Source organism: Clarias gariepinus, chromosome 13 (genome assembly GCF_024256425.1).
Source record: "Clarias gariepinus isolate MV-2021 ecotype Netherlands chromosome 13, CGAR_prim_01v2, whole genome shotgun sequence".
Taxonomy (NCBI): Eukaryota; Metazoa; Chordata; class Actinopteri; order Siluriformes; family Clariidae; genus Clarias; species Clarias gariepinus.
This window is the reverse complement of record NC_071112.1, coordinates 9,226,855-9,240,048: the sequence shown is the minus strand read 5'-3', so window position 1 is coordinate 9,240,048 and position 13,194 is coordinate 9,226,855. Positions and strand designations below refer to the sequence as shown.

Below are 13,194 nucleotides of genomic sequence, written 5' to 3'. Positions count from 1 at the left end.
TTTCTGTTTACAATCTAAGATTTATCCGTAAGGTCATTGGGTTACTCCTGTCCTTGTGAGTTTGGGTGAATATTATAAAGGCATAATTTATATCTGGTACAGATTGTTTTTTTTCTCTTTGTGAGACCCTTTGTCCTCATGTTTTCCTCAGTACATAATTAATTCTCAGCATGTACTGTATGAAGGATGTTTTCTTGTTTTACTCATTTGAGTTCAGCTTGTGGTCACCTTCACCCCCTCTTTCCTATTCCTGCATTTGTATTCCAAATATTCTCTGGAACACTGGTTTAGAGTTTGGGTGTGATATAAGAAAATGTTCTTCCAATGTCTGAGCTGGGATTAATCTTTAGAAATAACAGTTGATTTGTGACAGTTGAGTGAAGTGCTCAGCACGAGATATCCTGCTTTAGAAGATCATTCACAGGACTTTGGATTTGTATGGTTTTTACCTAGGCAACTGTAACTACAGTTTATAAGAGCATGTAGGGATATCTTAAGCATCCTGAAGTCTCCTACTTTTGTGCTGTTGCAAGTTGGTTGTAAATCCATAATAAATAGGTTTTTTCAGATATTTTTAGCGAAGTAGTCCTTAAAATCTGCCCATGCCAGCAATGATAACACCATAAATTTTAGAGTATCTCTCTTCAGCAACAGACGGCATCAAAGTAAATGATTTGTCTACAAAGAATAAACTGGGTTTGGTGGGATATTGAAGGCAGTCTAATTTAAGAAAGTTTCATTCTGGAACTGGCACTACTATATGTGAACTACTTTTACTGGATTGCTGATGTACTTTCCTCACCTCCTTGCCAATCTATGTATGTTCCAGGTTTTGGTAGTGATGGTTTTGTAACCCCCTTTAACACAGATCACAACCTTTTTCATACAAATCACCAGCAATTTGTTCTGTCTGTTTAGTTCTAGCTTGGGTTTATTCCTATTGTTTATAATGATGTAACTTCAGGATAAGCCTGCAGTTTGTCAACGATCAATAAGATCATGACCCGGTAGACTATGTGTGTGTGGGTTTCAGTCAGAAATTTTCTCCAAGTAAAGAATTGAATAGATTCAGTTTCGAGGCTGTGCTTCCTCTTTTGTTGGTGACACTGGTATGGATTTTGTTTACTTGAAACGAGGCCAGAGCATCTTCTAATGCAAATCTTTTTGTTTTAGCCTGTTGCATGTAAGGTCATCAATTGAAGAGACAATAAGAGATTGTTGTACAACAAAATAGGTTAATGCAGTTCTGCAGTCTATCCCAAGTACCTTTGAGTCTGAGCCAAAGTTCTAATCAGTCAGAAGGTCTGTAAACTTTCTCCAGGATGTGATATCAGTTTTGTACTTTTTCCACAAGCCTATGGAATTGCAAATATTTTTAAGTCCAGGGACAGGGGTAGCTCAATGGTTGGACTACTAATAAGGTAGTGGCACCACCAAGCTGCCACAGGTGGGACCTTGTGCAAGGTCTTTAACTCTCTGTTGCCTAAATGTATGACAAGATAATATTGCTCCAAAATCCCATAAATGTAAGTTCAATCAATAACTTCACATATCCTGGGACAATCCTTTTTTTTAAATGACATCTCTTCTTTGCAAGTTTTACAGATCACAATAGCAGGAAATGATAAATGTTGCTGTTCTATGTGTCATAGTGAGTAGGTGTGTGTTTTATATCAGCACTCTAAACATTCTCTATTCAATCCTTTATGTTTGTTCTCAATATGTAGACACTCATATAATTAACGTGTTGCTTTCTTCAGCTCCATTTCCATCTCAATAAGATTATTTCCTCAAGCACAACAAAGACAAGAAAAAAAACTAGGAGTGTAATTTTACAAAAGATCCTAGGTCTTGTACTTTCTATTTGGCTTTTGCAGGCAAAGATGCATTATGATAATAATTTGTTGTCAGGTTAGCTAATAGCAGGGTGACTAAGCATCCAGTCTAACTAACTTTGCGTTGTTTGCTGGTATATTTCAGGAGGAGCCCTTTGTGATGGCAGCTGAGAGCACACTTGGACAGCCGAAGCGATATAAAGGCTTCTCCATTGACGTGTTGGACGCTCTTGCCAAAACACTCGGCTTCAAATATGAGCTTTATCAAGTTGCAGATGGAAAATATGGCTCTCCACAACCAAATGGCTCCTGGGACGGCCTGATCGGGGAACTCACCAACAAGGCAATAAGAAATGACTGCTTAACAATTGCCAAATATTAGCCTAAGATTAGATGGGTTTCAAATGGTAACTTAAAGAGTTAAGGCTCTAAATTACTGATCAGAAGGTCAGCGGTTCAAGCCGCACCTCCACCACTGTTGGTTCTTGTCAAGTCCAGAGTCTCGACCTGTACTAAATAGAATGTTATAGAAGATCTGAGACACTCATTAATTGTGTAATCTTGTGTGTCATGCAGAGGGCGGACATGGCGATTGCAGCCATTACAATCACGCCAGAGCGCGAGGGTGTGGTCGACTTCACTAAGCGCTACCTGGATTACTCTATAGGAATCCTAATGAGCAAGTCTGCAGAGAAGCTGTCCATCTTTTCACTCCTTGCGCCGTTTGACCTTTCAGTGTGGGTGTGTCTCTGTGCTGCCGTGCCAGTGGTGGCAGTAATGATTTTCATCCTGCGTCGCGTTCAGACTGTCTGTTCACGCCAGAGTGCTGCCACTCCCAACACAGGCAACGCCAGCTTACTGAACACAGTCTGGATCGTTTATGGAGCCTTCACTCAGCAAGGTAACGCGTACACACACACACACACACACCATGGCTAGCTAAATGCCAACTATAGGAATTATATGAAGTATAGGAAATTTTTGATTTGTGTGTTGATGTGCTTCAGGTGTGGAGTCAATGGTTGCTTCCGTATCAGTGAGAATCGCATTGGGAAGCTGGTGGCTCTTCACGCTCATCGTATGTTCATCATACACGGCTAACCTTACAGTGTACCTCACATCACACAGACTGGACAACACAGTCAGGTATGGCATACAAACACTGGTCTTGCTTGTTCAGTCACTGGTTCCTCTGTCCCATCATTTACAAAGTGTATTTCTTCAACTTAGTATTTCCCAACTATAATTATTAATAATCATTGATGGTGAAATATACAGTACTTTTGGCCAATACCAATTTTAAACCAATTTTTAATTAATTTCCTAGGGTAGTACTCAAAATTGCATAAATGATAGCAAATTTAAGATGTGTTCGAGTGTGCTTCAGGTGTGGAGTCAATGCAGGCTTGAGTATCGGTGAGAGGGAAATCATGGATAAGTTTATGAGAAGATGATCAAGAGGAAGATCCAATAAAGATTATAGTAGAGAACAGAAAGAGATTTGGGAAAAGATAATAGGGAAGATAATAGACAGTTGAGATCAGGAGGTGATGCAGTAGAGATTATTTAAAAGACCAAAGAGGAGGTGAGAAGGTGATAATGAAGAAGATTAGGAAGTAAGTCAAGAAAGAGGTCAGAAGAAGATAATGGCGAAGATCAAGGGGTGATTCGGTAGAGCTTAAGGGAGATATCAGAGAGGATATCAGGCAAATCAATAATAGATCAATAAGGAGTTTTAAAAGAACCCAGTGGAAAACATTATGAAGGACATAATGAAGGTATTTTAGTAAATGACCTAAGAGACCACACAGTGTCTATGAATGTTTTAGTAGCTGGATGTAGTGGATCATCAACATCACCGTGAAATTTAACATTGTTATGCGTAATGTGACCCAAGAAGAAGAGCAACTGATCCCTGGAGAAGCTCGCTCTGAGATACTGCTGTAGCAGCAGATTTGTGTTTACCAACTGCAACAAAATGTCTGCTAGCGACATAACCAAACAAGTGCTGAGTCTGCATCTCTAACAGCTTAAAATATGTCACAGCTTATCATATCAAAGCCAGAGCAGGCAGGAAGAGTTACTTGAGTTATAGATCAGATCAGTAATAACTCACTAATAAAAAGTTTAGATCAAACTTGGAATAAAGGAGCCCAAAAGATTATTTGGGTGGACATCATCGAGTAAAACAGGTTGAACTCATGCAAGAGATCATTGAGGAGGGCAGATGGGGGTTGTAAATCATGGAGTAAATCAGCTGGCAAATGTGGAACAAATCAGGTCACTGGAGATCTTATAATGAAAGAATAATAAGGAAATAATGAAAGATAGATATAAGGTGGAGATTTTAAAGGAGATTGTGGATGTCATCAGGAGGAAATCATAAAATGTATCAGGAGGAGATCATGACAGAGATCATTGAAAACATCAAGTGTAGATCACTAAGGAGATTTTAGAAGACATCAAGTGGAGCTAATGAAGGTAATCATGGAAGATATCAGGTGAAGATCATGAAGGCAATCATGGAAGACATCAGGTAGATATCATGGATAAGTTTATGGAAAACATCAGGTGGAAATCATGAAAGAGATCATAGAAGATTTCAGGAGGAGATCAGAAAAAAAATTATAAAATACATCAGGTGGAGATCATGAAGGAGAAGACATCAGGTGGAGCTTCTGGAATAGACAACAACAACAGGCAGAGATTTTGAAAGATATCAGGAAGGAGAACAGGATGAGAAAATTGATGGAGGATATCAAGAACCAAATCAGGTAGAAGAAGTCGTTGAGTGAGTAGAAAAAGATGGTACAATGGATAGAAGCATGAAAGAGAAAGCTGTGGGCAACCAAAATGGACATGGAGTAAAGAGATTGAAAAATCACATGATGTGTAAAAGATGCTGATTGATTGTCTGTGCTGCGGTCGCATATAAAGGTGTGGCTGAACTGGTCACCTCCTTTATGTTGCTAAAGTTGTGAAGATTGACTGATGGCATTTGCGTGTTGATTCACTCATGTTTTAACTCATTGATAATAATTTCAGGTGTGTAAACAGCAGCAGTGTTTTTTAGTCTAGACAGCTCTGGTTAGATAGGTGTCTAACAGAATCTAAAAATATGCGTAAACAAATACCAATAACCTTTTTCCTCCTTAAAGATTTCCGTGTATAGACTCCAAATCGACGATCCTCCACGATGGTTATTAAATGGTCTTGACTGGTTGGTTATTGTTATTCTGATCAGTACTGAGTTCAGACGTATCTCTCACGCACTCGATTAACAAATCCAATTATCTGAGCCATTCTCATTAACGCAGAGTTAAATTAACACCATTGATGCACATCAGACTTCAACGGCTTCAAGAAAACACTTACGCCATTAATTGTTTTTCTGACATGTATGTCATAGCGTTCACTTTGCTTCATCTATAATTCTCCAGGGACTCATGCCTGCCTATCTAATGAAGCAATAGGAAATCCAGCCACGTCTGTAATACTGTGTGTGTGTGTGTGTGTGTGTGTGTGTGTGTGTGCTTGTATACATAAAGGTCTCTGCAGGATCTGGCGCAGCAGTCAGGCATTAATTACGGCACAGTGAAAGACTCGGCTGTGTTTGAATATTTCAAGATGAAGGGGATGAACCCACTGGAGCAGGACAGCACATTCTCTGAGCTGTGGAGGACCATCAACAAGCATCAAGGACAGGAAAACTGTGTACACACATTGGCTGAAGGAATTAAAAAGGTAACATAGGGACAGAGTTCGGTTACACTTTGTAATAAAGGTATGAGTATCAATGCCTTAGGTTTGCACAAACCACACACTCTGTTCCAGTACACAAGTATCATATTCATGTCATACACGCCAGTCCACCCAGCAGCATGTTTCTGGCAGGTTTCTCATATTCAAAAACCCTAAAGGAACCTCAAACTAACTTAAGATACTCGGAGATAGTATGCTGAGATGTGAAGCAGCAGCACATTGTACCACAGTGCTTCCTATAAGAAATATTGACCAATTTATTTTTGACCTGGGGACCGGTTAAAAGATGTTTGCAGGACACCATTTGTCTATTGCAGACCATCACTGGCTTGATGTCAAACCAATCCATACTTTACTGTGCAGTTGTGCATTAGCACTGGAATCCAAATAAAAGAACTTACAGTAATGGGGAGTCAGCTCTAAAGATCACAGAACATAAAAAGTATATGAAATAATTCTCAAGCACTGTTTTGCTTTGTTCTGGTTCATGTCACAGGGGGTTCAATTACTGATTTGGTAAAAGTTTGAGAAATAGAATTGATTTGGTTAGTTAGAAAATATCGTAAGAAGTTGCTAAGAAAACTAACTGTAAGAGCAGGAAGAGCAAATTTTTTACTGTCATCAAAGTAAGATTAGTAAAACTTTTGGTCAGAATTTGAAGGTATTGGTGAAAAGTCCTGCAAGAGCAAATCGATTAATTAAACATGCATTAGTATTACTGTATTGGTCAATCAGTTTTGAGGAGCATGTGTCAATAATACAAGGATCAATGACATTGGTTAAACATTCTGTGAAAATTAGTGTTAGACACAAACCTTCTACTGGTATTAGTTAAATTTTTGTGAGAATGGATGCAAACTTAGTAAGAGAAGCTTGTATTGATCAGTCCTTCTTTGGGAGTGGTGATATTGATTGATGTTATTGTAGGAAAAGGGGATATTTGTCAATTGCATGTGGTATTAGTCCGACTGTCTGTAGGATGAGGTGGCATTGGTCAGAATTTCTGTCAGAGTGGATGGTGTTGGTCAGTTATTCTATGGGAGCATGTAGTCGGCCAAACGTTATGCAGAAAAAACTTTCTATGGAGGCAAGTAGCATTGGTTTAAATGCATAACATAAGCTGGCGGGATTTAGCAAACATTCAGCATGAGCAGGTAGCATTGGTCAAAGTTTCTGCCGAAGCAGGTGGTATTGTTCAAGCTTTCTGCAGGAGCAGGTGCTACTGGTCAAGCTTTCTCCAGGAGCGGGTGGTATCAGTCAAGGTTCCTGCCAGAGCAGGTGGTCTTTGTCAAACTTTCTTTTCAAAACATTTCACATGCTCACCAAAAGATTTGACTACTATTATATCCTCCTGCAGAAAGTTTGATCAATACAATCGGTGGAGCAAGGGGTATTGGTCAAACTTTCTGCAGGAGCAGGTGGTATTTGTCTAACTTTATGCGGTAGCAGATTTTATTGGTTAAACTTTCAGCAGCGGCAGATAATGGTGGTCACTGTTTCATTTTATTTCCATTATTTAACTAGGTTAAAGTCTCGTTGAGATTAAAATCTCTTTTACAAAAGAGACCTGGCCAAAATGACAGCAGAATTTATCTAACGTTTTGAAACAGCAGATCAAACCTTTTTGGGGAGCATCGTTGACCTTTTTGCAAGAGAATGTGGTCAGTGTTTCTATGGGACCAAATGGTATTAATCTTTCTGCAGAAGCACAGGGGGTATTGGTCAAAAAATGTTGTTAGTGTGTGGTCAATGGATCCTTTTTTGGGAGTGGGTGGCATTGTTCAAACCTTTTGCTGGAAAAGACAGTACTGGTCAAGAAGTTCACAGTAGTAGGCAAAATTGTGCAAATTCTCTGCAAAAGTCAATGGTATTAAACACTAGTGTGTTAAGTGGGTAGTATTGGTGGATGATTTATCATTGGTCGAATTTCCTTTAGGGATGGGCGGTGTTGGGCAAATTTTCTACAGGTACCAACAGTATTAGTTAAACTTCAAGGAATTGATCATTCCTTCTGTGGGAGCAGGTGGTACTGGTCAATACTGCCGTGGGTAGAGAAAATTTTGGTCAATCACTGTATGGTAGCAGGTGGTATTGGTCAAATTTCTACTGAACCATGTGACTAGCAGTCAATGCAATGACAATGAGCCAGTGCTGGTCCACGATTAGCATTTACTTTGTCCCGCAACCCACCATCAACGGTAAAAACAGTAGTGGTCATCCAACTCTGAGTTTCAAAAGATACCATGATAGGACTAATTTCAGCTGGCCCACTTTTAGCCTGTTATGTAAATACAAGACAAATGTAATTACCATTTGAGATCTTTTTGGCTCAGATTCCAAGTGGCATTTCATTATCCTTTGGCACGCAATACACTTGCTGCTGCTTAGACCACAAGCATAGATCTGAGTTAAAATAAAAGGACATGCCAGAGCAACATTCACAAAAGCTGAACAAGTCCTACTAACAGGTGATGATTTCGCTGCCATCTTTTAAGTCTATTACTAAATCTGTCTTTTAAATATTGTTTCTGTAAAAAAAAAAAAAAAAAAACAAGTACATTAATATAATTCTGTGACCTGTTGGTGAACTAAAGTCAGAACTGCTCTTGTAGAAAATGGATGAAAACCTTTTGACCAGTCAGAATCCATACACACTCACTTTCATTAGTACTGAAGGCTATCACTAGCGTGCTGTAAAGTAGATTTATAGCAAATAGCCTTTCTCCATTCAGCATATTTTACACTTTATGATCAGAAATAAAAGAGCAAGGCATTGTGCGGCGAATGACCTTGGCTTGACCTTTGTAAAGTTCTGCAGACTTGATGAAATTCCAGTATGCGCTACACATGCTGTATAATGATTTTGTTGTGTTGTGGAGATTAATGATGAGGTCAGGTAGGGTGCACTCTGTGGGCGGAGTCAGGAACATGTCAGATGTTGGAATACAGGCTGTGATGGCGAGAGGGCCAAGTTAATGAGCACGAATCAGCTTAACCTTGCAGTGTGTGTGTGTGTGTGTGTGTGATGGTGCAGGGTGAATGGGGAACAGGGTTATGCTGATGTGCTGCAGTCTGTGGATGTGATGCTCGTAAAGTCGGGGCCTGAGAGTACTGTTAATGGGCCTACGTGCTTTTAAGCCAGAAGGCAAGGTTTCTCCGGTGAGTCTGGAGGGAACAGTAAAGCAGGGCATTAGCATGCACTACCTGGTACTTTGCCTATTTGATTTGGTTATTTTGTTTTTGCCCTAAATGAACCGTCACCCAGGTGGGAATATTGATGATCACCTTCCAGATGGTTTGTCTTTAGGGACCTGTGTGTGGTGATTTCCCCAAATCAGGGTCCATTAAGTTTGGTAAGTAATTTTTTAAATAAATGCTATACACGGTCATGTAGATCCTGATTGTTCAGAAGGTGTTGATTGATGTTCTGTAACAGCAAACATAATTACGTCGGTAATTTTGCAAGTATTCGACAATATAAATGTAACTATAAATAGACAAAGTACAATGTACAACAACTTCTTTTAAAGCCCAGCACTGTGGCAGTGGAGTTCTTGAGCAAGGCCTTTACCCTGTCTGCTTCAGGGGTGTTGTATCCTGGCTTGACCGAATAACAGCCTGAAGTGATTCAAATCAGAAAAAAAAAAAAATATTTATTTTAACCTTATGTGACACAGATCTGAATTTTTAGGCTTATGCCGTATGTGGTCCTAGATCAGATATCATACACGTGGTCTTGAATGAGAATGGTCAAAACAGAATTCATATGATTATTCTTTTTTTTTTGCATGGGAATTTCATAGTAGTGCTAGGAATAGCTGATGAAATAAATGAGTTGTCAAATACAAATATGACATGGTTTAACCCCGATATCGATCAAAGACATATCGATGTGTGCATGCGTGCCGTTTCCGAGGAAAGATTACGTCCACATTAGAGGCATTAAAAGTCACTTGTAATTATTAACGTCAACAGCTATGACATGCAAATCTGATCTGACCAAAAGATCAGAATTTAATAATGTGGCTTGTAATATGAATGAGTCCATGTATAAGTTGCTGCTGTATACCATAAAACAATGCACTGTTCTACTCTGGTTATATTAATCATCACTTAGTACTTTATCACACTATGCCACTGCTGATTATTTTCCTCTTATAGCATAACCCTGACTGACTGTAAAACTCTTTTTAGTGTGCCGCAGACAGGAAACACATCAGGCAGTCTGCTGTTTGCTCTCTCTTGTCCTTTTTAATGCTACGTACAGACATCTATATTTCAGTAGTCCCTATAATCTGCTCTCAGGAAGTCTGTAATCAAAGCTTTTTTTCTCTTTCTCTCTTCTGCTGTTTGCAATAATGATTGCTGTGAATTACTGTGAAGTACCATTACATCATCACCAGAGCGACATGCGGCAGCACAATGTTTTATAAAATGTTCTTTTCTTTCTGAATAAATAACATGTATGCTATATAATGTATCATTAAGGTTCGTGTATTTATTTAAATAATCAGAAAACTCGAAAGGTGACTTAAACGGTTAAGCCATCTGTGAGGGTGAAAATACAATTTTAGATTAATAGTCTGTCATAAACTTGCAAGTTTTACTTATACTGGGAAATATATTTATTTTGGAAATACTGTATGTTAAGACAAACTGCACTGCGATGAGGAGATGTGATCACATCTTCATTGTGTATGTCAAGAATAAAACATTTTCAGGAGTGCCGTTATAGCAAGTTAATTAATGATAGGGTGTTGTGCTGGAGCACTTGGGGATAACGGCCACCTCAAGAATTAAAGAGTTTTCATTAGTTAATGTTGCGAAACACAACTTTAACGACTATATATAAACAAGTACACTTTATTACATATTTTGAAGAACATGGCTTTGAACTTTCGAGGCAGTGTTACCCTCATGGGTTGTACAACAATGGGGAAGTATTTATTAGGTGTGAAAAGGTTCTGAACCATTTTCTGGAAGTCAGTAGCAAACAAGCCTTTTAAAAATGTTTTAAACAGAAAGTAATTACATTAAAAACATTTATAAAGAGTTGGATGCACCTTGGGCGGCACGGTGGTGTAGTGATTAGCACCGTCGCCTTGCACCTCCAGGGTCCAGGTTCAATTCCTGGCCAGGCTCGATTCATGTCTCTGTGCGCATGGAGTTTGCATGTTCTTGCCGCGCTTGGTGGGTTTCCTCCGGGTACTCCGGTTTCCTCTCACAGTCCAAAGATATGCAGGTTAGGCTAATTGGCGTTGCCCACTACGGGCTGAGAGTGTGTATGTGTCCCATGTGCCCTGCGATGGATTGACACCCTGTCCAGGGTGTACCCTGCCTCGTGCCCTAAGTCTTCTGGGATAGGCTACAGGTCCTCATGACCCTGAATACAGGATAAAGTGGTATAGAAGATAAATGAGTAAGTGGATGCCCCTTAGTGGTTAGCGCTGTCGCCATGCACCACTGGGGTCCGAATTCGATTTCTGCCTCGGGTCTGTGTGCTTGAAGTTTGCATGTTCTCCCCGTGCTTTGTGGGTTTCCTTCGTGCACTCCGGTTTCTTCTCACCATCCAAAGACTAGGATTAGGCTTCCCAAATTGCCAATAGTGTGTGAATGAGTGTGTGACTGTGGGTGTACTCTGCCTCGTACCCTTAGTCCCCTGGGATAGGCTCCAGGCCTCAGATGACCCTATACACACGATTAAGCAATATAGACGATGAGTGAGTAGATGCCCCAGAGTTTATTGTACCCCATCGCACTTGGTTCATTTTGCCTCACAGACTCATTCATGCATAACCATTACTGATCCGACACTGCTCTTACACCAAAAAACACAAGGAGTTAACTCAGTGTTAAAAGTATGGGCTGTAAAACTCCTTTACTTTCTAACACTTTCATAATGACATGTGATCCATCTTTCTTTCTTTTTTTATAGGTTATTCTGTTACATAATGAAATGTTGAATTTGCAGCACTCAATTTTTTTGCAGTGTTCTATATATAATTCCTTTATATTCTACGTTCCGCTACTGTTCCTCGTGCAGCGTGCAAACTTCAATGACAGCATTTTGCTGTTGTGCCGTGAGCAGTTGCTGTAATATCCTATTAATTTCAGAAACCACAGAGGCAATAATTTGCATGCCCTTTTCTAACAGTATGATGCCTTGGTGCCCTTTTTTTTAAATGTCACTGAAATTCAAACGAAATTCAGTTATTGGTATGTAAAATCACAAACAACTTTTTCCGGCTTCCCGGGTGGTGTGCACTCAGCCTGCCACGATGCACTGCTACAGCTTTATACATACACACACTCAGCACAGGGCCTGATTTACCTGTCGTGCAACTTCACTCCACATGCAAGTCATACAATAGGTACGTGGTTGTAGGACTGTGTATGTAGCTATGAAATCGACTAAGCAGCAAAATGTAAAGAGGCGTAAAGGCAAAATGTTAAATTCTGCAGCTGAAAGAATGCTGCGTTCTAGCTTTTTTCAGATGAGAAATATAGAAATAACCAGAAATTGGAATGTTTTTATTATAAGACTGTCACCCAATGCAGAATAGATAAAAGTTGTTATAAAAGTTATACAGCAACAGTCAAAAGTTTGCACACACTTTCTAATTCAATGTTTTTTTTTAATTGATTTATTTTCTACATTCTAGAATTATACTTCAAAACTGTGAAATAACACATATGGCATTAAGTAATTAAATAATAACTTCAACAACAACAACACTCAGTTGTTAAGGTCAGCCCCTTGAACAGTTTTTGCCAGAACGGTATTTTTCAGTTAATGTTTATAACCCATCAAGCACCATGATAAAACTTGCTCTCATGAAGACCAGACCAGGAAAGCAAGACCAAAACTAATCTCTGCTGCAGAGGAGAAGTTCATTTAGAGTTACAGAAATCACCAATGAACAGCACATCAGATCTGATCAGAGCTGATTCTTTCGTGACGGGCCCAGGAAAGCAAGCGCCCAGATCTTTTTCCGCTCCTGCAAGAAGCTCACTTGGCAAGCCACATCTGGCACAGCTGGCGAGAGATCATTACCTAAGGACCTTGCTCTGCTCTTTAAAAGGGAGCAGAGTAAGGAGAGTTTGGGAGATCGCATTCAAAATTCAGCAGAGAGGGTAGCATGTGAAAGAGGCCATGCCATGCACCGCATGGACTTTAAAGGCATGCAGACTGGACAAAGCTGTTTAACCGCCTGCACCTGCTAAGGGACAGCCACTGGAGGACTGTGCTAGCTGTCCCCGCACTGAGCCTGAGAGAGCAGCTATGTACAGGAGTACATTTCATCACTGTGCCGCTATCATTTTTCGCCAGCTGCGTGCCTGCATGCCAACTAGACACTGCTTCCAACCCGCATGTATACAAACACACTCTTTTTTTCTCCCCTTCTTCCCTGCCTCCCTATTTAAAATCACCTCTTTTTCCTTGTTTTCCAGATAAATTTACCCTTCTCCCGTAAGACCTTGTGTTTGTGTCTGTGGTGCGCCCTGAGTCAGAGATCTTGCAGCCGTTATGAAGGCTTTACACAGCATAAGTACAGTAGAAGACAAATCTCAATATCAAAGAAGATTATTGGATATT

The 13,194-nt window shown here is 39.8% G+C and overlaps 1 protein-coding gene across 1 annotated transcript in view; it reads left to right on the top strand.

Annotated features, from left to right (window-relative positions):
* The window catches only part of grid1a (glutamate receptor, ionotropic, delta 1a), a 229,591-nt gene that overhangs the window by 200,237 nt on the left and 16,160 nt on the right, over window positions 1–13,194 (top strand). Inside the window, exons 10-13 of the mRNA XM_053509242.1 lie at window positions 1,981–2,178; window positions 2,412–2,736; window positions 2,843–2,981; window positions 5,384–5,579. Coding sequence (XP_053365217.1) covers window positions 1,981–2,178; window positions 2,412–2,736; window positions 2,843–2,981; window positions 5,384–5,579 — 858 coding nt within the window. The remainder of the gene's footprint in view (window positions 1–1,980; window positions 2,179–2,411; window positions 2,737–2,842; window positions 2,982–5,383; window positions 5,580–13,194) is intronic.